This window comes from Mustela putorius, unplaced genomic scaffold (assembly GCF_011764305.1).
Source record: "Mustela putorius furo isolate JIRA1106 unplaced genomic scaffold, ASM1176430v1.1 tig00003859_pilon_pilon_pilon, whole genome shotgun sequence".
Lineage (NCBI taxonomy): Eukaryota > Metazoa > Chordata > Mammalia > Carnivora > Mustelidae > Mustela > Mustela putorius.
Window position 1 is genome coordinate 32393184 of NW_025422011.1, and position 26409 is coordinate 32419592.

At 36.2% G+C, this 26409-nt stretch overlaps 1 protein-coding gene across 3 annotated transcripts in view; it reads left to right on the forward strand.

Moving 5' to 3' along the window:
• SBF2 (SET binding factor 2) overlaps positions 1–26409 on the forward strand; it is a 468206-nt gene that overhangs the window by 276869 nt on the left and 164928 nt on the right. For all 3 annotated transcript variants that reach the window (XM_004751963.3, XM_004751964.3, XM_045065843.1), the window contains 3 exons: positions 5761–5965; positions 19993–20102; positions 21907–22056. In XM_004751963.3, coding sequence (XP_004752020.2) covers positions 5761–5965; positions 19993–20102; positions 21907–22056 — 465 coding nt within the window. The remainder of the gene's footprint in view (positions 1–5760; positions 5966–19992; positions 20103–21906; positions 22057–26409) is intronic.

The window sequence follows — 26409 nt, forward strand, 5'->3', positions numbered from 1 at the left end:
CTTTCACTTAGTATAATGCATTCCAGATTCTCCTGTGTTGCTGCATGTATCAGTTGTTTATTCCTTTTCGTTGTTAAGTTGTTTTCCATTATATGGATGTATCAAGCTTGTATTTATCTTTTAACTAACTGAAGGGCAATTTTGGCCATTATGAACAAAACCACTGGTTTTGCACTGGTTTTTGTGTGAACATAAATTTTCATTTCTTTTGGATAAATACTCAGAAGTTAAGATTCTGGGATATATGGTAACAAAATACTAACTTTATAAGAAACGGCTGGACTGTTTTCCCAAATATCTATACCATTTTGCATTCCTACCAGCCACATATATGAGTTCCATTTGTCCTACTTCTTTTTTTTTTTTTTTAAAGATTTTATTTATTTATTTGACAGACAGAGATCACAAGCAGGCAGAGAGGCAGGAAGAGGGGGGCGGGGAGGCAGGCTCCTCGCTGAGCAGAAAGCCCGATGTGGGGCTCGATCCCAGGACCCTGGGATCATGACCTGAACCGAAGGCAGAGAGGCTTTAACCCACGGAGCCACCCAGGCGCCCCTGTCCTACATCTTTAACAACGTTTGGTATCCTCGGTTGTTTTTTTGTTTTGTTTTGTTTTGTTTTAAGCTATTCTCATAGGTGTGTGGTGGTATCTTATGGTTTTAATTTGCATGTCAGCAGGTGAGTGAAAGTATAGGTCTCCTACCTAGTCACTACATGCTCCCTTGGAACTTGTGAAAGGAGTACCTGTCTTAGAATATAAAGCCTCTATCTTGAATCATAAATTAGAGCAATGATTCTCAACAGGGGCAAACCCTCCTCTCTAGAAATTTGGCAATGTCTGGAGACATTTCTGTTTGTCAGCTGGAGAGGGTGTGCTATTGGCATCTAGTATGTGGAAGCCAGGGTTCCTTCTAAACATTTTACGATATACAAGACACCCACTACCCCCCACCCACCCACCTACCCAAACTAGAATTATCTAAGTCAAAATGTTAATAGTGCCATGGTACAGAAACCCTGGTTTAGGACAACCAGCCCATTCGATATTAAAGTTATACACCAAATTTATTTGCATTAAGGATGCAACTTTAATGCAGTTGGGTGATCACTGAAAGTCCTGAGGATGAAAATTGAGAATGTTTCCTTCCATCAATATTGTATTCACAGCTAGGCAACCTTAAAAATTACAGTTACATTTTGTCAATGTTTAATGACTTAGTCTAGTGATAGTATTGGTTTCAGCAGTATTTGTAAAGATTTGTATAACTTGCTATCCCATACAGCTCTATGAGTAATTTATACACATTAAATAATTACTAAATAACCTAAATTATTTTGGCAAATTTTGTAGCTGCAAACAAGGTCTCATTGATTTGTCATTGACTGCTGAGACCAACATACAGTAAGAAATTTTTTTCCCCAGTGTTGCCCACTTTGGATTTCAAGAAGGGTTTGGGGCTTTTGTTTTATTTTGTTTGCTTTGCTTTTATTTCAAGTGCATTCTCAGCCTTGTTTTCCATAAGCCCTAGGCATATTCTCATTTGGCTTGCCAAAAAAAAAAAAAAAGAAAAGAAAATTCCACGTTTCCAGACCAGATGGTACGTGTGTCATTTTTTCAAGTCTGAGAAATTCACTGTACTTCCCAGTACTGTCATATATTCTCAAAGCAGATGACAGAGCCCATTTCTTGAAAATCATTATCTAATTTTAAAATTCCCTCCAAACAATAGTGTGTTTTGCTGGCTTTTTTAGGGCAGTTTATCTTGGTTGCCTTGGACAAAATTGTTACCATGCTCACCTAAGTGTTTAGCTGCCTGAATTCTTGGTTAGTAATTTATAATTGCATTTCTCTGCAGTCAAAGATGAAAATTTGGCAGCGTCTTTATTCTATTGAAAATAATGAATTTCCTTGTTTCCACAAGGATGTTCAACAACAAAATTGGGCTGTGGTTTTTAATGAGCTCAGTGATATTCAATGGACTTGCCCAAATGCAGTTGAAATTCCAAGTAAGAGCAGATGTTTCTAAGAATATGCAGAGTTCACTGAGCCTTAAACTTCTTCTCATTTCTTGTCTTTTCAAAAGTCCTTATGTGGACCAAGTTTGGTGTAAGGTAGCAAATATATTTCTTTATATTTACCACACTGCCCGTTAGAGGGCAGTAGTATACAGACACAGTGGCCAGAAAACTCAATACTTGTATTTCAAGGGCATGAGCCCTTTTTGCATCTTCTAAACACAATTGAATATAATTCAGTAACTTTATCCCATAATCTGAATTTTTATGAGGAATATCTATCTGTACAGCTCTAGGATAGCTTCATCTTTGAACTTTGTTTTAAAATGATTAAAAAATACTTTTTAGTCTTAATTGTGTATAGATTTGGTTTGTAATATTTCAAATTGCTTATGAGAAGAAAAACACTATTAATGACTAATAGCAATATATTTTCTTTAATAAGTGATTTCTGTTTTAAGCCTTACTATAGTTATTATTGTTTTTGAAATGTAAGTAGCTGGTGATATAATGGAATTCTCAGAGTACAATATAGTTTAAGTTTTAGAGGCATGGTGTGATACCATAGTATGTGCAGTGAATAAATATTTTTTCAAATGAATGTACTTTGAATTTTTAGAAAATAGCTTTCATATTTATTCTGGGGGAGTTTGTGTATATGAGTGTTCTGAAAGCCTTCCTATAACAACTCATTTTGTCCTCACAAGAACCTTACGAAGTAGGTACTATAGTATTATCTAGATTACAGATGAGGAAACTAAAACACAAGTGGTGAGTGAATTGACATAGCACCAGGTCACATGACCAGGAAGTGGCAAAGCTGGAATTTGACACAGAGGTCTGACATCAGAGACCAGGTCTAAAAATACTTCATTGTACTACTGTCTCATTGACTTGTCTAATCCTTCCCTCTGAATTGTAGTGCCACCTGTCTTACATTCTTACAGAGTCCTGTTTTGGGGCTCTTTACTCCATTAGCCTTTTTAATCCTTTAACAATATCAAATGCCATACTAAATTAATTATTATAGGTTTATAGAAGTTTTGATATCTGGGAAGTTTGACTTTTCCACTTACTCTTCTTTGGAATTATCTTGACAATTTTGGTATCTTTAGTCTTCCTTATAAAGCTTAGGATGGACTTAACCACACTGCAGGATTTTAACTAGAAATAATATGTATATCCTTATTTTTCTAGATGACCTTAAGTCATTCTTGGAACAAGATAGAAGAATATACAGTAAGAGAGATAGCTAAAATAGAGTTAGAAAAGATACTAGCATCACTATGATTCATTTTCTATTTTTTTCCCAAGTTTTAAAATTTGTTACAGTGAATATTATTTACATCATAGAAAATAATTTTGAGGTTTTCGTTTTTATTATAAACAAAATAAATGTGAATAGAAGCAGAAGTAATAAGAATGTACTTTAAATGACCCTGATTCAGACCTCAAAATCCACATGAATTACCTTTCCAGCCTGAAAAAAAATCACCTGTGAGTTTTAGAAAATTGATATTTGTGACTTTGAGACAGTATCTTAGACATTGTGCCTAAAGAACAGGGAAAAACAAACATACTACTTTTGAAAGGACAGTTTCAGAAACTACAGACAAGTGTGTTAATGTTAATCCAGGCATAATTTTAGAACACTTTTTCAGCATATAGTTTAGAAAGTGGTGATCATGAAGACTTGGAGAGAAATTTATTTATTTATTTTCCCCTGCCTTTGCTAAAGATGAAAAGGGAACATACAAAGTAATGAAGGATACTTTGGCAAGAACAAGTTTTATATCTGACTTCACCCTCTCAGGAACCTTGTAAGAGAAGCATAAGTATATCCTTTAGGCAAAGTTTTTTACCCAGTATCTCATAATGAGTAGAACAAAAACTTGAAACCAGGCTTTTTTTTACATTTAAAAGAGTATTAGTTCCATTGTGTTGTTGAGATATGCTACCTATATCATCTGCCATGACCCAACTGTTTCTTTATCAGGGTCTGGGCCAAATAACCATAAAGAATTGTGGGGACCAGCTCTAGTAGAGGATGATAATGTCCATTTTAACTGTCTGAAGAGTATATGCAGTAGTATTGAGCTTAGTCTACAACATGAATAACAGGTTCAGAGGCAAAAGGGCATTTTCTGGTTGCAAAAGGTAATGGTGGTAAAAAAGCCTTCTCTGTAGAACATCATTGAAAAATGGATTCCATTCTGCCTGTAGTATTTGAAATATAATCCTGCTTAACTAGGTGACTAGATAAAAATTTAGCACAGCCTTCAAAGCCTTCACAGCCTTAAGGGTCTGTGAAAATACTAACTGACACATTTCATTCAATTATTGCAAGCCTAACATGTGTTCAACATTGTGTCCCACTCATTAGGAAAGAGTAGGAAGTAGTTTAGACTAACTGCTATGTGCCAGGCAGTTTCTGGATGCAACAGGAATACAGCAGAGGACAAAAATATTTTTTTGATTGGCTGAAATGTTGGCCTTCATGTAGTTTCATTTTAGTAAGAGAAAGGTAGACAATAAACAAGTTAAATAAAATTTATTGTATGTGAAAAGGTGGTAAGTGTTAAGGAGAAAAGTATAAGAGTAATAGGGAGTGTGTTAGGGAGTATAATGTAAGACAGGGTGGCCAAGAAAGGTGGCACTTGAACAAAGGAATGCAGGAAGGGATAGAGGATGCTGTTCAAATTGTAGGGGGATAGGCAGAAGGAACAGTTAAGTGCAAAGGCCTTGAGGTGAGAACAAGAAGGCCTCTGTGGCTAGAGCAGAATGAAGGAAACAGTAACAGGACACAGTCCTATAGGAAAGCCAGATCTTGTAAATTATTTTAGGAATTTTGGATTTTACTCAGTGAGATGAAGAGCCATTTGAATGAGCAGATTAGCTGTTGGGTGATGGTTTGACATACTCTGTGCAGTGTTAAGAATAAAGTAAGTGAGGGAGTGAGGGCGTAAGCAGAGAGACAGTCAGGAGACTGTTCTTCTGTGGTAATATAGAGATGTTGGCTTCAACCACAGTGTTGATGAAAAGTGGTCAGATTATGGACATGTTTGAAAGGCAAAGTCCAAAAGGTTTGTAGAAGAATGGATAATAGGATGTTAGAGAAAGGCATTAAAGATGACTCCATGCTTTTCACCTGAGTAGAAAAATAAATACGGCATTTACTAAAGTGGGGAGCACTGTAGAAAGCAGATTTGGAAGAGATGAAGAGTAAGTGTTCCATTTTGGACGTATATTTAAGATGTTACTTTAAATCCAAATGGAAATCCTGTGTGTAGGCAGTTGAATGTATAGGTATGGTATTTAGAAGAAAGCTCAGTGGGGGATAATAATTTATGAATCATTGGTGTTTTTATGGCTTAAATATTGAGAATGAAAGCTGTCACCAAGGAAATAAGTATAAATAAAAAGGAGACCCAAACTCTGAGCCCTGGGGTTTTCATATAATTGCGAGATTAGGAAGATGAAAAGTAGACAAAGATGTAGCAAGAAGACCTAGAAACCTAATAAAGAGAGCCTTCATGGAAAAGGAGTAAGAGTGATCAGCTGTATCAGATGCTGCTGATAGGTCACATACGAAGTAAGATTGTGGTACTCTCCTTTATAGCATTTATCTGAGTTCTGTGTAATCATTCATCTAATTTCAGTCTGTGGGCTCTCTGAGTTCCCACTCTGCCTGGCAATCTGCCATTGTTTTTAACTTTTGACTAATTTTACCGTTTGATGTTGCAGGAGAATCCCAACCCTCATATGGCATTCCAGAAAGTTCCACGCCCGACAGAAGGATCCCACTTGCGAGTTCATATTCTTCCTTTCCCAAAGATTAATGAAACTCGGGTACAGGAATTAATACAAGAAAATCTTGCTAAGAACCAGAACGCACCTCCTGCTTCACGAATGGAAAAGAAATGTGTTGTGCCAGCAGGTCCACCTGTTGGTATGTATTTGTTCTTTTGTTTTAAAGTAAACATTTCATCAAGATATAAGACACAGGGGTGCCTGGGTTTTTCAGTGGGTTAAGCCTCAGCCTTCTGCTCAGGTCATGATCCCAGGGTCCTGGGATCGGGCCCCACATTTTCTCCCTGCTCAGCAGGGGGGCTGCTTTCTCCCCTCTCTCTGCCTGCCTCTCTGTCTGCTTGTGATCTCTCTCTCTCTGTCAGATAAATGAAATCTTTAAACAATAAAAAAGATAGAAGACACAAAAATGAAAGTGTACCAGTTAACAAACTTGCCCAACCAGAATTGGAGCATCATCAGCACTCAAAACACCGTTCCATTCACTGTCTCTCCCTAATGGTAACCATTAACCTATCTGCTACCACTACAGAATCTTTTCTTTTTAAAAAAACAGCTATATTGAGATACAAGTCACACACAATAAGGATCACTCTTTAAAGTGCACAGTTCAGTGATTTTTAACATATCCCAGAGCTGTGCACCCATTTTCACTATCTAATTTCAGGATGTTTTCTTTATGCCAAATAGAAATACTCATACTCAGTAGCAGGACTCCCCATTTTCCCCCCAAACCACTCCTTCCCTAGCATTAGACAATAATCTATTTTCTATCCTCATAGATTTGCTTGTCCTCTAACATTTTTTATACATAAAGTTTTAATTTATAACTTTGTATACTTTGTAACTGGCCTCTTTCATTTAGTGTATTTTCTTTCTTTTCTTTTTTATTACTTATCATTCTTTAAATTCAGTTAACATATAGAAGTGTTATTAGTTTCAGAGGTAGAGGTCAGTGATTAAACCCATTACTCAGTACATCACCTGCCTTCCTTAATGTCTGTCATCCAATTACCCCATCGTTCCACCCACCTCCTCTATAGCAACCCTCAGTTTGTTTATGATTCAGAGTCTCCGATGGTTTATCTCCCTCTCTGATTTTGTCTTATTTTTTACCCTCTCTTCCCTTATGTTCCTCTGTTTTCTTAAGTTGCACATATGAGGGCACCTGGGTGGCTCAGTGGGTTAAGCAACTGCCTTCAGCTCAGGTCATGATCCCGGAGTCCCAGGATTGAGTCCCGAATCAGGCTCTCAGCTCTACGGAGAGTCTGCTTCTTCCTCTGATGTTCTCCCCTCTCGTGCTTGCTCTCAATTTCTCTCTCTCTCAAATAAATAAATAAAATCTTAAAAAAAAAATTCCACATATGAGTGAAATCATATAATAATTGTCTTTATCCTACTGAGTTATCTCCTTGGCATTATACCCCGTAGTTCAATCCACATCAATGTAAATGGCAAGATTTCATTTTTTTGATGGCTAAGTAGTATTCCATTGTGTATATATACCACATATTCTTTTCCCATTTGTGTGTCAATGGATATCTGAACTCTTTCCATGGTTTGGCTCTTGTGGACCTTGCTGCTATAAACATTCAGGTGCATGTGCCCCTTTGGATCACTACATTTGTATCTTTGGGGTAAAAACCCAGTAGTGCAATTGCTAAGTCATAGGGTAACTCTATTTTCGACTTTTTGAGAGACTTCCATACTGCTTTCCGTAGTGGCTGCACCAGCTTGTATTCCCACCAACAGTGTAAGATGGTTCCCTTTTGTCCACATCCTCATTAACATCTGTCACTTCCTGACTGGTTAATTTTAACCATTCTGACTGGTGTGAGGTGGTATCTCGTTGTTTTGATTTGTATTTCCTTGATGCCGACTGATGCTGAGCATTTTTTTCACGTGTCTTTTGGGTATTTAGATGTCTTCTTTGAAGAAATGTTTGTTCATGTCTTCTGTCCATTTCTTGATTGGATTATTTATTCTTTGGGTGTTGAGTTTGAGAAGTTCTTAATAGGTTTTGATACTAGCCCTTTATCTGATAAGACATTTGCAAATATCTTCTACCATTCTGTCAGTTGTCTTTTGATTTTGTTGACTGTTTCCTTGGCTGTGCAAAAGCTTTTTATCTTGATGGGATCCCAATAGTTCATTTTTGCCTTTGGAGACTTTTCTAGAAAGAAGTTGCTGCGGATGAGGTCCAAGAGGTTGCTGCTTATGTTCTCCCCTAGGATTTTTTTTTTTAAAGATTTTTTCTTTATTTATCTGACAGAGATCACAAGTAGGCAGAGAGGCAGGCAGAGAGAGAGGAGGAAGCAGGCTCCCTGCAGAGCAGAAAGCCCGATGTGGGGCTCCATCCCAGGACCCTGGGATCATGACCTGAGCTGAAGGCAGAGGCTTAACCCACTGAGCCACCCAGGTGCCCCATCCCCTAGGATTTTGATGGTTTCCTGTCTCACATTGAGGTCTTTCATCCATTTTGAGTCTATTTTTGTATATGATGTAAGGAAACTGTCCAGTTTCATTCTTTTGCATGTGGCTGCCTTTTCCCTACGCCGTTTGTTGAAAGGACTGTCTTTTTTCCACTGGATATTCTTTCTCGCTTTGTCAAAGATTGCTTGACCATAAAGTTGAGATTCTGGATTCTGGATTCTGGGTTCTCTTTTCTGTTCCCTTGATCTGTTGTGTCTGGTTGTTCCAGTACCATACTGTCTTGATGGTTACAGCTTTGTAATAATAGAGTGTGAAGTCTGGACTTGTGATGCCTCCAGCTTTGGTTTTATTTCTTGGGTCTTCTCTGGTTCCATACGAATTTTAGGATTATTTTTTCCAGTTCTGTAAAAAAAAAAATTGTTTGTATTTTGATAAGGATTGCATTGAATATATAGATAGCTCTTAGTAGCATAGACATTTTCACAATATTTGTTCTTCCATTCCATGAGCATGGAGCGTTTTCCCATTTCTATTTGTCTTTCTCAATTTCTTTCATGAGTGTTCTATAGTTTTCTGAGTACAGATCCTTTACCTCTTTGGTTAGGTTTATTCCTAGGTATCTTATGCATAGTTTTGGGTACAATTGTAAACAGGATCAGCTCCTCATTTCTCTTTCTTCTGTCTTATTGTTAGTGTATAGAAATGCAGCTGACTTCTGGGCATTGATTTTATATCCTACAACTTTGCTGAATTCCTTTGTGAGTTCTGGCAGTTTTGGGGTGGAATCTTTTGGGTTTTCCACATAGAGTATCATGTCATCTGCAGAGAGTGAGAGTTTAACTTTTTTTCTGCCATTCGGATTCCTTTTATTTCTTTTTGTTGAAAGGAATCTTTGGGTGCCTGGGTGACTCAGTCGTTGAGTGTCTGCCTTCAGCTCAGGTCATGGTCCCGAAGTCCTGGGATCGAGCCCTGTATTGGACTCCCTGCTCAGTGGGAGGCCTGCTTCTCCCTCTCCCACTCCCCCTGCTGTGTTCCCTCTCTCACTGTCTCCGTCAAATAAATAAGTAAAATCTTGAAAAAAAAAAAAATTGAAGCTAGGACTTCTAGCAGTGGTAACAGTGGACATCTCTGACATCCTCCTAATTTTAGGGGAAAAGCTCTCAGTTTTTTCCCATTGTGAATGATATTCACTGTGGGTTTTTCACGGATGGCTTTTATGATATTGAGGTATGTTCCCTCTATCCCTGTACCTTGAAGAATTTTAATCAAGAAAAGATGCTGTACTTTGTCAAGTGCTTTCTCTGCATCTGTTGAGAGTATCATATGGTTCCTGTCCTTTTATTAATGTAGCGTATTACATTGATTTGCAGATGGTGAACCACCCTTGCAACCCAGGAATAAATCCCATTTGATTGTGGTGAATAATCCTTTTAATGTACTGTTGGATCCTATTGGCTAGTATCTTGGTGAGAATTTCTGCATCCATGTTCATCATGGATATAGGTCTGTAATTCTCCTTTTTGATGGGGTCTTTCTCTGGGTCTGGGATCAAGGTAATGCTGGCCTCATAGAGTGAGGAAGTTTTCCTTCCATTTTTATTTTTCAAAATAGCTTCAGAAGAATATGTATTAATTCTTATTTAAAGGTTTGGTAGAATTCCCCTGGGAAGCCATCTGGCCCTGGGCTTTTGTTTGTTGGGAGATTTTTGACTGCTGTTTCAAATTCCTTGCTGCTTATGGGTCTGTTCAGGTTTTCTATTTCTTCTTGTTTCAGTTTGGTCGTTTATATGTCTCTAGGAATGCATCCATTTCTTCCAGACTCCCTAATTTGTTGGCATATCGTTGCTCATAATATGTTCTTATACTTGTTTGCATTTTTTCAGTATTGGTTATGATCTCTCCTCTTTCAGTCATGATTTTATTTATTTGGGTCCTTTCTGTATTCTTTTTGAAAGTCTGGCCAGGGATTTATCAATGTTACTAATTCAAGGAACCAATTCCTGGTTTCATGTATCTGTTCTCCTATTCTTTTGGTTTCTATTTCATTGATACCTGCTCTGATCTTTATTATTTCTGTTCTCCTGCTGGGTATAGGTTTTATTTGCTGTTCTTAAGCTCCTTTAGGTGTAAGGTTAGGTTGTATATTTGAGACCTTCCTTGTTTTTTCAGAAAGGCTTGTATTGCTATATAATTGCCTCTTAGGACTGCCTTTGTTGCATCCCAAAGATTTTGAATGGTTGTTTTCATTTTCATTTGTTTCCGTGAATTTTTATATTCCTCTTTAATTTCCTGGTTGACCCATTTGTTCTTTAGTAGGCCTTTTAGTCTCCATGTATGTGAGTTCTTTCCAAATTTCCTCTTTTGATTCAATTCCAGTTTCAAAGCATTGTGGTCCAAAAATACACAGGGAATAATCCCAGTCTCTTGGTGCCAGTTGAGATCTGAGTTGTGACCCAGTATATGATCTGTTCTGAAGAGTGTTCCATGTGCACTTGAGAAGAATGTGTATTCTGTTGCTTTAGGATGGAATGCTCTGAATATATCTGTGAAATCCATCTAGTCCAATGTGTCATTCAAAGCCCTTGTTTTCCTGTTGATCTTCTACTTAGATGATTTGTTGATTGCAGTGAGTGGGGTGTTAAACTCCCCTGCTTTTGCTGTATTATTATCAGTGTACTTCTTTGATTTTGTTATTCAATTAGTAACAAAGCTTATATAACTGGCTGTTCCTGCATTAGGGACATAAATACTTAGAATTTTTAGATCTTGTTGGATAGACACTTTAATTATAATATAGTGTCCTTCCTCATCTCTTATTACAGTCTTTTGTTTAAAATCTAATATTGCCACCTCAGCTTTCTTTTGATGTCCATTAGCATGAAAAATTATTTTCCACCTCTGTACTTTTGACCTGGAGGTGTTTTTGGACCTAAAAAATGAGTCCCTTGCAGACAGCATCTCAATGTGTCTTGCTTTTTTATCTAATCTGATACCATGTGTCTTGATTAGGGCCTTCAGCCCATTTACATTCATAGTAACTCTTGAAAGATAATGAATTTAGTGCCATTATATTACCTGTAAAGTCACTGTTTTTGTATATTGTATGTATTCCTTTCTGGTCTTTTGTTATTTTGGGGCTCTCTCTTCACTTAAAGGATCCCTTTTAATATTTCTTTCAGGGTTGGTTTAATAATCAGAAATTCTTTTAGTTTCTGTTTGTTCTGGAATCTTTTTATCTCCACTATTCTGAATGACATCCTAGCTGGATAAAGTATTCATGGCTACATATTTTTCTCATTTAGCACTCTGAATATATCATGCCAGTCATTTCTGATCTACCAGGTCTCTGTGGCTAGGTCTGCTGCCAGTCTAATGTTTCTACTCCTGTAGGTTATGGACCTCTGGTCCCAAGCGTCTTTCAGGATTTTATCTTTGTCTCTGAGATTTACAACTCCACTATTATATGTGAGGGTGTTGTCCTATTTTTAGTGATTTTGAGGGGGGTTCTTGTACCTCTTGGACTTGAATGCCTGCTTCCTTCTCCAAATTAGGGAAGTTCTCTGCTATAATTTGCTTCAGTATATCTTCTGCCTGCTCCCACCCCTTTCTTTTTCCTCTTCTTCTGGGATCCCAGTTATTCTAATGTTGTTTTACTTCATGGTATCACTTATCTTTTTGAATCCTCCCTTCATGATCCAGTAGTTGTTTACCCCTCTTTTTCTCAGCTTCTTTATTCTCCATCATTTTGTCTTCTATATCCCTAATTCTCTCCTCTGCCTCATTTTTCCTACAGTTAGAGCCTCCATTTTTTATTGTACCTCATTAATAGCTTTTTAAATTTTGACTTCATTAGATTTTAGTTCTTTTATTTCTCCAGAAAGGAATTCTCTTGTGTCTTCTATGCTATTTCAAGCCCAGCTGTATCTTTTTAATTGTTATTTTGAACTATAGTTCTGACATCTTATTTATATCCATACTAATTAGGTCCCTGGCAATCTGTATGTATTGTACTTTAGTTCTTTTTTGAGGTGAGTTTTTCTGTCTTGTCATTCTGTCCAGAGGTGAATAGATGGATGAGAGAATGAAATACTAAAATGGCAACGAAATACATTAAACAAATCAGAAGAGACCTGAAACTGGAAAATAATTAAACTGGAAAAAAGAGTTTAAAAAAAATAAAAGAAATACAATTAGACAGGTGAACAGAACAGAGCAATACCCTGGATCCTATTTGTATTTTGGTGTGTTTGTTAGAAAACTAGATCCCAAAATTATAAAGAAAGAAAGACTTATAGATGTATAAAAATATAATTAAATACCATTGTAAGGATAGAGTGTAACTGTAAAAATGAAAATTAAAAGACAAAAAACAAAAAGAAGGAATATGAACAGGTGAACAAAACAGAGCAATACATGATATCCTGATTGTATTTGGTTGGTTTGTTAGAAGAAACTGCATCTCAAAATTGTAAAGAAAGGAAAACATATATATGCAGAAATAAAATTAAATACATTGAAAAGATAAAATGTAATTGTAAAGACAAAAATTAAAAGAAGACTTTCCCCCCCCAAACAAGAAGAAAAAAAAGAATATGTGATCCATAGGTGATCAGACAGATTCTGGGTGTATTTTGGTCTGCATCCCAAAATTATAAAGAACGGAAAAAAATGTGTGTGTGTGTGTTTGTGTGTGTGTGTGTGTGTACACACACACATACACACGTATATATGAAATTAATGTATATGATACATTTGTGTATATATATGTATGATATATTATATATAACATATATATGAAATTAAATACAGTAGAAGGATAGAATGTAATTATAAAAATAAAAATTTAAATTTAAAAAAATTTTTGATAAAACAAGAAATTGGTTGAAAAAGGAAAGAATAAAAATTAAAATTGAAAGACTAAAGAATCATGGGGGGAAAAAATCCCATGAATTCTTATACTGTTTTCCACTATGCTAGAGTTTTGCAGTTCTCTGTGATTGGTAAACTTAGTCTTAGCTGTATGTTCTTGTGGATCTTCCTGGGGAGAGCCATGTTGTGTTGATTCTCAAGTGTCTTTGTCCCCAGTGGAATTGCACTGCTGTGGCCAGGTGGCCAGTCTAAGTAAGGGGCTCTTGTTGTTCTGTGTGGCTTTTGTTCCATGAAGGCTTTCTGTGCCACTTTAGAGGATGAGAATGAAAATGGCGACCTCCTAATCAGCAACCCTGGAGCCAAAAGCTTGGCAGCCCCACTCCTCAGTGCCCTCAGTGAAAAGCAGTCAGTCACTTCTGTCTCCCCGGCTTTCCTCTGTACTCCATGCTTACCCAGCCTGTAACCATGTGTTTCTAGCTCAGGCATGTGACCCCATTTTGCGCCTCAAAACCCTGTAGACTCCTGCACCGTGCACCCATGCCACTCCTCCCAGGGAAAGAAATGGGGTCTTTGTGCCATTCTGCCATTCTCTGGGCCCCTTCTCAGAGAGCTGTTACCCAGCCATGCCATGATTCATGATATATGGCAACTCCAACCTGGGAGCCCACTCCTGGGCTCTCTGATTGCTGCCAGTTTACTTGCTCCAATGCCTAGGAACTCCATTGCATTCAGGCATTCCCAGTCTGCCTGTGATCCCAGGGATCCCGAGACCACACTATCCCAGCAAGGATTACATCCCACTTCTGGTTCTGATGCTGTATCACTTTCTGGTGCCGGTTTATAGAGGCTTCTTCCCCCCACAGCTTATCTTCTGATGTATCCCCTCGGATTCACTTCTTTCCTCCTCCTACCTTGCAGAAAGTGGTTGCTTTTCTTTTTGTAGACTTGCACCTATTCTTTTCTTAGATCTCTGGTTGAGTGTTCACAGGGTTCAGAATGATATGATAGCTATCTAGCTGAATTCCTGGGACCAGAGGAAATTAAGGTCTCCGACTCCTCTGCCATCTTGGACTATCTCTAGGATAATATTTTCAAGGTTCATCTGTGTGGCATGAATTAGTCCTCCATTGCTTTTAATGGCTGAATAATATCCTATTGTATGGATGTGTGTGTGTGTGTGTGTGTGTGTGTGTGTATTTACGTTTTGTTACCCATTCACCATTTGGTGGATCGTTGGGTTGTTTCTCCTTTTTGGCTACTATTAAGAATGCTGCTGTGAGCATTCATGTGTAAGTTTTTGTATGGATACATGTTTTTAATTTTCTCAGGTATATACCTAGGTGGAAATTGCTGGGTCATATGGTTTAAGACTATGTTTAATGTTTAGAGGAACTGCCAGACAGTTTTCCAAAATATGTACACCAGTTTACATTCCCACCAGCAATGTTTGGGCATTCTGATTTCTCCATATGCATCTAATGTTCTAGAACAACTTTTCATGTACTTATTTATAATTTTTATATCTCCTTGGAGAAATGTGTATTTATATCCTTTGTTCATTTTTAATTGGGCTACTTGTCTTTTTATTATTGATTCATAAGAGTTCTGTATATATTTTGTATACAAGTCTCTTATCAGAGAATATAATTTGCAGTTATTTTTTCTCATTTTATGGGTTTTCTTTACTGATTTTTATCTTTTCTTCCTTCTTCAGCTATTGAGGGAGATGTGTTCAAGTCTCCTATGATAATAGTAGAATTGCCTATTTCTCATTTTCATTCAATCCGTATTTTTCTTCATATATTTTGAGGATGATATATTGGATGCAAATATATTTGTAAATATTATAGCATCCCAGTGATTGATCTTTTTGTCATTATGAAATATTCCTCTTTGTCTCTAATAATGCTTCTTGCCTTAAAGTATACTTTGATATTTATATAGCTATACCAGATTTCCTTTGCTTAGTGTTTGTATGGTTTATATTTTTTATCCTTTTATTTTCAAACTTTCTAGGGCCTTATATTTTATGAATACCTCTTATAAACAGCATATAGTATTTTTTTAACCAGTCTATCTTACTATACTTCTTATATTACTTAATAGCATTATGAGTATTTACATAAATATAATTACTGGTATATTAATGGCTTTAATGTTATTTACTGGGTGGGGTTTTTTTTCTATTTAATCTTCCTGTTTTATGTTTCCTCCTGCTTTCTTGCTTTCTATTGGATTAATAAACTATTTTTCTTATTCCATAATTTATCTCTGTTAACTTGTTTATACATTTGTTTATTCTTTTAGTGGTTTACCTAGGGGCCATTCACACACATCTACTTTTGCCAGTTCAGCTTTCACCAGACTTTGCAGGTCAGCCTAGCCATCTGCTAGAATCAAGACTGGATTTTCAGCCTTCTGTCTGTACCCAAAATTAGCAAATCTCCTAGGGAAAAAGTAGATGTGTGTGTGTTAACTCATGTCTCTAGCTTCTTTTTCCTTCTCTGAAATTTTAGGTCCTCCAGTCCTTGTGCTTCTGTAGCAATCTAATATATTTAAGTAGATCCTTTTGCATTTTATCTGATTTCTGTAATTATTTTTGGTAGGAATTTTAGTTTGCTACAAACTGCCCCATCATACCTAGAAGTGAGTGTAATTTTATTATCAATGGATAATAGTATAGTCATTATGTATTTACATAGTAATGTTAACTTGCCATTATTTTTCTAAGAATTAATAGCTTTTACTTAAGTGATGATTGGACTTTCACATAGAAAAAAGGATGGATAAGGTAGACATGTTAGGATAAATAGCTATCTTTTGAAGGAGTTAGGTAATTTTAAAACTCATAAGCTAGTTGAGTACTTTCCTTTTTTTATTTTTTTTTATTTATTTTTTTTATTTTTATAAACATATATTTTTATCCCCAGGGGTACAGGTCTGTGAATCACCAGGTTTACACACTTCACAGCACTCACCAAAGCACATACCCTCCCCAATGTCCATAATCCCACCCCCTTCTCCCAAACCCCCTCCCCCCAGCAACCCTCAGTTTGTTTTGTGAGATTAAGAGTCACTTATGGTTTGTCTCACTCCCAATCCCATCTTCTTTCATTGATTCTTCTCATACCCACTTAAGCCCCCATGTTGCATCACCACTTCCTCATATCAGGGAGATCATATGATAGTTGTCTTTCTCCGCTTGACTTATTTCGCTAAGCATGATATGCTCTAGTTCCATCCATGTTGTCGCAAATGGCAAGATTTCATTTCTTTTGATGGCTGCATATTATTCCATTGTGTATATATACCACATCTTCTTGATCCATTCATCTGTGGATGGACATCTAGGTTCTTTCCATAGTTTGGCTATTGTGGACATTGCTGCTATAAACATTCGGGTGCACGTGCCCCTTTGGATCACTACGTTTGTATCTTTAGGGTAAATACCCAATAGTGCAATTGCTGGGTCATAGGGCAGTTCTATTTTCAACATTTTGAGGAACCTCCATGCTGTTTTCCAGAGAGGTTGCACCAGCTTGCATTCCCACCAACAGTGTAGGAGGGTTCCCCTTTCTCCGCATCCTCGCCAGCATCTGTCATTTCCTGACTTGTTGATTTTAGCCATTCTGACTGGTGTGAGGTGATATCGCATTGTGGTTTTGATTTGTATTTCCCTGATGCCGAGTGATATGGAGCACTTTTTCATGTGTCTGTTGGCCATCTGGATGTCTTCTTTGCAGAAATGTCTGTTCATGTCCTCTGCCCATTTCTTGATTGGATTATTTGTTCTTTGGGTGTTGAGTTTGCTAAGTTCTTTATAGATTCTGGACACTAGTCCTTTATCTGATATGTCGTTTGCAAATATCTTCTCCCATTCTGTCAGTTGTCTTTTGATTTTGTTAACTGTTTCCTTTGCTGTGCAAAAGCTTTTGATCTTGAGTACTTTCTTTAAATACCCACATGAACAGATGAAAAGTTTGTTTAAAATTCAATTTGCTTGAGTTGTCACCTTAATTCTTAATATTATTTTTATATCATCTCTTTACTTTCCTCATTTTCAATCCACATCGAATTTTCTTTATTTTTTTTTCTGAATTCTTTCTTTAAGCACATGTAGATAGAGTATCTCACTGTAATCAGTGAGAGAGGTACACATGACAAAGTATTTAGCCCTGCATGTAAAACTTGAGTGAATGAATGAATGAATGAATGAATGAAGAATACAGGAACCTCTGTCCAACTTTCTGGCTCATTTTGGTTGATCAGAATCAGGATTTTCTTTGTACTAAAATTAAAAGGTATAAATGTTCCATTTTACATTTTATTCATTTAATATGAGTGTAAAATTGCTCTGTCACCTTATGAGGCATTCACATTTTGAGAGGTTACTTAATTTTCACCCGTTCCTCAGAGGAGCCAGAGTAATGATGATTGGGTGGAACTAGCACTGGAAGGCTAATACCTTAGAAGGGAAGCCCTGGGAAGTCAAGTACTCATAAAGCAGAGTTGTCTTCAGATGTTAGAAAGTGAGTATTAGAATGCCACAGCTGGGGATTTGGCCAATCTGAAATATCAGTAACTCCAAGTGAAGAACTTTCTTCTGGGAGTGAACTAAGTTATACTCTCAAATAACTCTCTAAAGAGTAAACAGACTTATTACCAGAAAAGGTGTTTGTTTATTTTTTTTAATAGCTTGCCCTAAAGAAAATTTAAAATGCTGCTGAAGAGATTTTAGAATTAAAAGTTTATAAACACAGATTAGGGCACCTGGGTGGCTCAGTCATTAGGCATCTGCCTTCGGCTCAGGTCATGATCGCAGGGTCCTGGGATCGAGCCCCATATTGGGCTCTGTGGGAATCCTGCTTCTCCCTCTCACATTCTGCCTGCTTGTGTTCTCTTTCTCATTCTCACTCTATCAAATGAATAAAATCTTTTTTTAAAAAGTTTATAAACACGGGTTAAAGATGTTGCTCAATAAAGTATGTGGTATTATTTGGAGACTCTAAGAAGTTTCCTATTCTAAATATAGATCGATTTCTATTTCAGTCTATTCCACTGACCTACCTGTGAGAAGCCCCAGAGCACACAATTAAGAATGAGCATTTCATATAGAAGGGTCATGTGAAATAATCTATTAACTATCATGGTCATGCAGAATAGCTGTGTTGCATGATTAAAAATGATTAATAGAAAACTGATAAAATTGGTATTCTGTTGTCTAGTTAATTATATGGTGCCAATTGATTTCCTGATTCTGATAAAGCACTATAGTTAGGTAAGATGTCACCATTGGGGGAAGCTAAAGTGATGAGTACATGAATCTTTACTATTTTGTAACTTTTTGTGAGCTTAAAATTGTTCAAAATTAGAAAGTTTTAAAAATGATTTGAAGGATATAAGATTTTGTATTGATGAAGTGAAAAGGATGTTAGTAAGTAAGATATGATACTTTCTCTTCTTAGGTATGAGGGGATTATGCCTTTAGATTCCAAGAGTAGCCATAAAATTATAAGGGGTCTTAAAAAGCAGAATCAGACCTATGAATATAGAGAACAAACTGATGGTTGCCAGGAGAGGGAGGGGTTTGGGCAAAATGGGCATGGGGAGTGGGAGATACAGGCTTCTAGTTATGGAATGAATAAGTTTCAGAAATAAAAGACACAGCATGGGGGTGCCTGGGTGGCTCAGTTGGGTAAGCATCTGCCTTTGGCTCAGATCATCAGCCATGTCCTGCAGTCAAGCCCCATGTCAGGCTCCTGAGCAGGGAGCCTGCTTCTCCCTCTCCCATACTCTTCTCCCTGTTTGTGCTCTCTTTCTCTCTTGCTCTCTCTCATTCTTTCGAAAAAATAAATAAAATCTTAAAGAAAAGACAGCATAAGGAATACAGTCAATGATACTGTAATTACTATGTAACAGGACAGATGGTAGCTACACTTGTGGTGAACAAAGCATAATGTATAACTTGTCAAATCACCAAGTTGTACACCTGAAACTAATGTAGTATTGTACATCAACTACACTCAAGTAGAAAGAAAAATATATATATAAAGGGTCTTTCTTTTTGGCTTAAAAATTATTGATACTACATCTTTTGTACCAATGATACAATAAAGGTTTTGGTGAAATTATACTTTTGTTTAACTAATATTACTTTTATTTATATCCTTCTCATATTATTTTAGTAAGTTGAATTTATTTTAAGTAATTTTAGCCTGTGTATTAGACTAGAATTATTCGATTTTATAGTAAATGTGACTGGTACATAGTTCATAGGACTAAAAAAAATTCCCAAGTTTATATAGTAATTCTTGAGCCATAATCATTTCTCTTTTTGTATAGTGCTTTCTCAAACACTATTGAGTACCTGTACTCTAATTTGTAGTATGTGATTTTTTGTGATATGTGGTTTTTCTTTGGTAATGTTTTAGAAATACCAGTTTCTTTTTTTGTTAGTAGTCTTCTCACATATAAGTATTAGCAACTTTTGTCATGATACTATACCCCAAACATTTATCAGTTTGTTCACAATTAAAGTTAAAAGTGGATGTTTACTCTTGCTTAATACAATTTTACTGTGTGATACGAATTAATTTGCTGAAGAGTTCAGTTAATCTTTGGAATCTATCCGTGCAATTATCCTCAATGAGCCATTGACTAGCCTGACATTTCAAAACCTCAATCTGTAATCAAAAGTAATGAAATGGAATACCTTCAGTGCCATGTAACCAGGGAAAAGAATAAATTTTAAATGTTGGTTATGCAGATAGTTACAACTATATAAACTGTAAACAATAATATTCCTTTTGCTTTTGTAATTGCCAAAGAAGTTTAACTTGTTTGTGTTGTCTTTATATTCCTCTGCTAGTTTCGATAATGGATAAGGTGACAACAGTTTTCAACAGTGCACAGAGATTGGAAGTTGTTAGAAACTGCATCTCATTCATATTTGAAAATAAAACACTGGAGACTGAAAAGGTAATAAAATGCTTTCTTTCCCAAGTAAGCATTCATCATTTCCCTTTCAGATTTACATGTTTAGCTTACCAAATAACCTCTCCTCTAATTCCATCTCTTTTCCTTATCAAGTGTCTTTTCATTGTTTTGATCATTTTAAATGAATCGTGTCTGAGATTTAAAATCTTTGCCATGCCTAGTTATATGGCTACCAGAGAAATATTGTTAGTGATTTTTTTCCTTAAACTTTTAAACATTGTTCTTTAAATCTATTTAGACATATTTCTTAGAAATTTAACATTTTGAATATAATTTTATTTATTGCTAAGAATTTAGTCAGAATAAGAAATGAATTATAAAAACAGTGATATTCAACTTAAATATGCCTTATTAAAGCACATTTTCTTGCCTTCTTTAAGAAACTGTGTGAAACAATCAGGGAAATACAAATCAAAACCACAGTGATATACAGCCTCACACCAGTCAGAATGGCTAAAATTAACAAGTCAGGAAAAAACTAGAGCGTATTATGCTAAGCGAAATAAGTCAACCAGAAATTGACAATTATCGTATGATCTCTCTGATAGGAGGAATTTGAGAGGCAGGGTCGGGGGTCGTGGGGAGTACAGAGGGAAAAAATGAAACAAGATGGGACTGGAGAGGGAGACAAACCATAAGCAACTCTTAATCTCAGGAAACAAACTGAGGGTTGCTGGTGGCGAGGAGGGATGGGATGGCTGGGTGATGGACACTGGGGAAGGTATGTGCTGTGGTGAGTGCTGGGAATTGTGTAAGACTGATGATGCACAGACCTGTATCCCTGAAGCAAATAATACATTATATGTTAATAAAATTTTTTTAAAAAGAAAGAAATGTATTAAACATAATGTAATCTTAGTGACTCATTATAGCTCTGAACAAGAGGCTAAAGCATGAAAAGAGTAACATTTTTTACCCTTATGGTAAAATATAGTAAATGACCCAAGCCTTTTTAGGTTTTGACTTTTTTTTTTGGTTTCCATTTTCTCTTGTGCTTGAAGTGTTGTAATGGATTTCTTTCTGCTTTTCTTGCTTTCAGGTTTTACATCTTGTTTCTTATACCTGCCTTTAACAATATTATGCCCTCCTGCTCTCAGACTTCTTCCCTTCCTTCTTACTTTTTATTCTGTATTTTTTTAGGTTTTCAAAGTTAAATAAGCCTATTATTATTTTAAATAAAGTACATTAACTAAGCGCTAAATGGTGAACTGGGAGAGACATTCTTCTGGGTGATCAAGTGAAAGAATTTTAATGCATAAATCTAGATATTTCTATTTGTTGATCTGAGTCCTTTTCCCTTCTTCACTATGATATTGAAATGAGGAGAGGAGATGGAGAATTTTCTAATCGTAAATTAAAACTGACTAGTGATTAAATAACTTACCAGTTTAAAAGTATAAAATCACCTGTGTTTCTTGTCATTTTAATTTTTCCTTCTAGTTTTGCCACAGAGATGTGGCCAGTTATTGAAAGAAAGTATCTAAATGTCATGAGTGTTTTGGTAGCCGAAGTTTTGTTCAGTTTTTTTATTAAGTGAAGTTAATGTTTTTTAACTTATTACATAAATCAGTTCTACTTATTTTTCATACTGACTTACAAATAAAAATAACTATACACCCATCTATTATTTTATAATTGTTCTTAATAGCAAATCAACTCTTTTCTGGAAGTTTAATTCTAATATCTTTGTTACATGGTTTATAGGGTACACTTGAATTTTTAGTGTAATTAAATGTTGTTTCTTTCCATTGATACCTTTTGTTCACTTCTGCTTCTCTTCTCTTAGACCCTTCCAGCTGCACTGAGAGCCCTTAAAGGAAAGGCAGCAAGACAGTGTCTCACCGATGAGTTGGGTTTACATGTCCAGCAAAACCGGGCTATATTAGACCATCAACAGTTTGACTATATAATAAGGATGATGAACTGTACTCTACAGGTAATTTTCAGTTCTTTCAGATTATTCCTAATATTTGAGAATACTTTTTATTTTTTCAGGAGATTCTGTAGTTACTGATATGTCACGTCCTTGAGTCTTCCACAGTGAATAGGATGAAGAACTAATAGCCATACCATTTCTGTCAGAAATACTTATTTATTAGTTGATATAAGTATTGAGTTTTTTATACTACCATTGTTTTCTCTTGAAAAATACTAGGGTAGGGAAGCCTGGGTGACTCAGTCAGTTAAGCGTCTGTTTTGGCTCAGGTCATGATCTCAGGGTCCTGGGCTTGAGCCCTGAGTCAGGCTCTCTACTTAACCGGGTGTCTGCTTTTCCCTCTCTCTCTCCCTTTGTGCTCTCTCTCTCTCTCAAATACAATAAGTAAAATCTTAAAAAAAAAAAAAAAAAGCTGGGTTATTTTGTTCTCTAAGCAAACTTTCTGAAAATGAAAAGTGAAAGGTCATCTTCAAAACATTCAGTTTTATGTTACTTAATGTTAAATTATTTAATAATTATTCATTTCAGTTAGTTTTTATTTGTACTATTAAGATAGAGGATAATGAGTGATGGATAATTCAAGTTATAAATGAATTACTTGATTAAGTATTTGGTAAGCACCATGCATAAAAGGTCAAAAAATACTTCTACTTGGGATACACACACACACACACACACACACACACAGTCTTAGAGAAATAAACTTCCAACAAAATAGTGAAGTCAGTTTAGGAGAAGCAAATAATCTGATTTCCCCATCCTGTCTCACATGTTAGTTATTTTATGACATTGGCATCATGTTCTTTATAGGTGATACAAATATTATTTCTCAAACTTTTTACACAAGGAGAAGAATGTAATTAAACGTTAAGAATTCATAGCCTAGGGGTGCCTGGGTGGCTCAGTGGGTTAAAGCCTCTGCCTTCAGCTCAGATCATGATCGCAGGGTCCTGGGATCGAGCCCTGCTTCAGTCTCTCTGCTTGGCAGGGAGCCTGCTTCCCCCTTCCCTCTCTCTGCCTGCCTGTCTGCCTACTTGTGATCTCTGTCTGTCAACTAAATTAAAAAAAAAAAAAAAAATCAAAGCCTATCTGTGGGACGCTAGAGAAAGTAAGCAAAATACATGTTAAATTCTGTTAGATTAGAAAATGAGAATTACTAGGTATAATTAATAATAAAGTTTATGGGTGAAAAAAGACCTAATTAAATGGAAAGATATACCATGAAAGATATACCATGTCCACAGGTTGGAAAACTCAATATTGTGAAGTTCTCCCCAAAATAATCAATAGAGGCAATGCAATTTCTATCAAAATCCCAGCTAGAAGAGCAAAAGCCTAAGAATTACCAACACCCTCCTAAAACAACAACAACACAGTTGGGAATTGGTCCTGTTAGATATAAAAAAATTAGTTTAAAAGAAGACAAATAAATAAATAAGATACAAATGGCCAAAAGGTACCTGAAAATATATTCAGCATCACTAATCATCAGGGAAGTATGAATCAAAATCACCATGAGATACCACCTCACATTTGTTAGAATGACTGTTATCAAAAAGATTTAAGATAAGTGTTGGGAAGGATGTGGAAGAAAGGGAATCCTTCTGCATTGTTGGTAGGAATGTAAATTGATACAACCACTATGAAAAAAACAGAATTAAATCCAGAACAAGCATCTGATCCAACAATCCCACTTATGAGCTTATACAAAGGAAAACAGGATATAGAAAAGGTATCTACACCCTGTGTTCACCACAGCATTTTTAACAATAGCCAACATATGCAAACAACCTATGTGTTTACCAGCAGATGAATAGGAAAAGAAGATGTGTTATATATAAGCAGTGAAAGTATTCAACCTTGAGAAAGAAGAAAGTGTTGCCATTTGCAATAACATGGAAAGATGCTGAAGGCATCATGATAAGTGAAATAAGCCAGACAGAGAAAACTAAATAAATACTGCGTGATATAACAGATAAGTAGAATCTTAAAAAAAAAAAAAAAGTCAAACTCTTAGAAACAGAGAGTAAAGAAATGGTTGCCATGGCTTGAGGGTTGGGGGAAATAAGTAAAAGTTGGTAAAAGGAGCGCACTTTTAGCTATTTGGTGGCTAAGGCCTGAGGATCTAATTTAAAATGTGTGACTGTAGTTGATAAAGCTGTATTATGTACTTGAAATTTGCTAAGAGAGTAGAACTTAAATATTTGCAGCAACCAATAACAACAACAAAACAGATATATATGGGACTCCTTTCACGGGGTATGTGTATATGAAATCACCACCATGTCTACTTGAAATATTTTATCATTTTATTTATCAATTATACCTCAGTAAAACTTAAAACAATTTTTAATTAGTTTAAGACTTTGGTAATTAAGACAGTGTGGTTTTGGCACAATCATAAAGAGATTGACCAAAATAACAGAATATGTGGCAGTTTATAAACAGATGATTATAAATAATACACAGAGGTACACATATATGAGAATGTGACTTATGACAGAATTGTCATTTCAGATCAATGACAAGAGGATAAAAAATTCAATAATTAGTGCTGGGACAATGAGGTGACTATGTACTCAGAAAACGTACGGATACCTCATGGGTGTATGTATACCACACTATACACTAAAACACAGTTTCATGTGGTCTACAGACTTAAATATGAAAAGCCAACCTCTACAGTTTTTCAAACAATCTTTAAAGGAGATATCCTTGACTTTGGGGTAGGGATAGATTTGTTAAACAAATCACAAATAGTGCTTATTTTAAAAGAAAAGAGTGATAAATTTGACTGCATTTAAATTAAGAATATATTCAATGACCCAGTGATTCCACTCTTAGATGAGCTCTTACCCATATACCAGGGACATGCACAAAAATGTTCATAGGAGCATTGTTTAAAATAGCAGAAAACAGGGCACCTGGATGGCTCAGTGGGTTAAGCCGCTGTCTTCGGCTCAGGTCATGATCTCAGGGTCCTGGGATCGAGGCCCGCATCGGGCTCTCTGCTCAGCAGGGAGCCTGCTTCCCTCTCTCTCTCTCTGCCTGCCTCTCCATCTACTTGTGATTTCTCTCTGTCAAATAAATAATAAATAAAATCTTAAAAAAAAATAGCAGAAAACAAAACAACTAATATGTCAACCAGCAATAGAATGAATAAATCGTGGTATCTTTATTTATTTATTTTTTAAGATTTTATTTATTTATTTGACAGAGATCACAAGTAGGCAGAGAGGCAGGCAGAGAGAGAGAGGGAAACAGGCTCCCCGCTGAGCAGAGAGCCTGATGCGGGACTCGATCCCAGGAGCCTGGGATCATGACCCGAGCCAAAGGCAGAGGCCTTAACCCACTGAGCCACCCAGGTGCCCCTGTGGTATCTTTTTTTTTTTTTTAAGGTTTTATTTATCTATCTATCTACCTATCTATCTATTTATTTATTTATTTGATAGACAGAGGTGACAAGTAGGCAGAGAGGCAGGCAGAGAGAGAGGAGGAAGCAGGCTCCCTGCTGAACAGAGAGCCCGATGTGGGGCTCAATTCCAAGACCCTGGGATCACGACACGAGCTAAAGGCAGAGGCTTTAACCCACTGAGCCACCCAGGTGCCCCGCCCTTGTGGTATCTTTTTATATTGGAATATTTTTTAGTAGAGAAAATGAATTGTAGCTATAAGGAACAATGAATCTTAAAGAAGATAGTTTTGAACAAAAATAAAAGAACAATCCAATTACAATATGGCTCCATTGGTATAAAATTTAAAGCATGTAATATATTATTTAGAAATATGTAATTTAGGAATATAATATATATGGTTTTACCATAAAGAAAAGTAAGCAAGGGTGCATGGGTGGCTCAGTTGTTGGGCATGTGCCTTTGACCTGAGTCATGATCCCAGGGTCCTAGAATGGAGCCCCACGTTGGGTTCCCTGCTTGGTAGGAAGCCTGCTTCTCCCTCTCCCACTCCCTCTGCTTACGTTCCCTCTCTCGCTCTGTCAAATAAATAAATAAAATCTTGAAAAAGGAAAAGAAAAGCAAGGCTACATACATATATAAAATCATCACATTATACACTACAATTTTATTTCTCAATTGTACCTCAATAAAACTAGAAAAAAGGAAATTAAGGGAATAATAAAGAAAATATTGAAAAAAATTACCCTCAGTGGAACAGAGAGGAAGGGTCGAGGAACGTAGAGATCTTCAGTGGTAATGCTATTACTCTATTTCTTAAACTAGGTGTATGAGTATTCATTGTGTTTTTGTTCTTTATAACCTTGCAACTTAGAAACCTTCAGGTCTTAGGGTATTGCTATTAGGGTGTTTTGCAGGGTATATTTTTCTCTTCAAATAT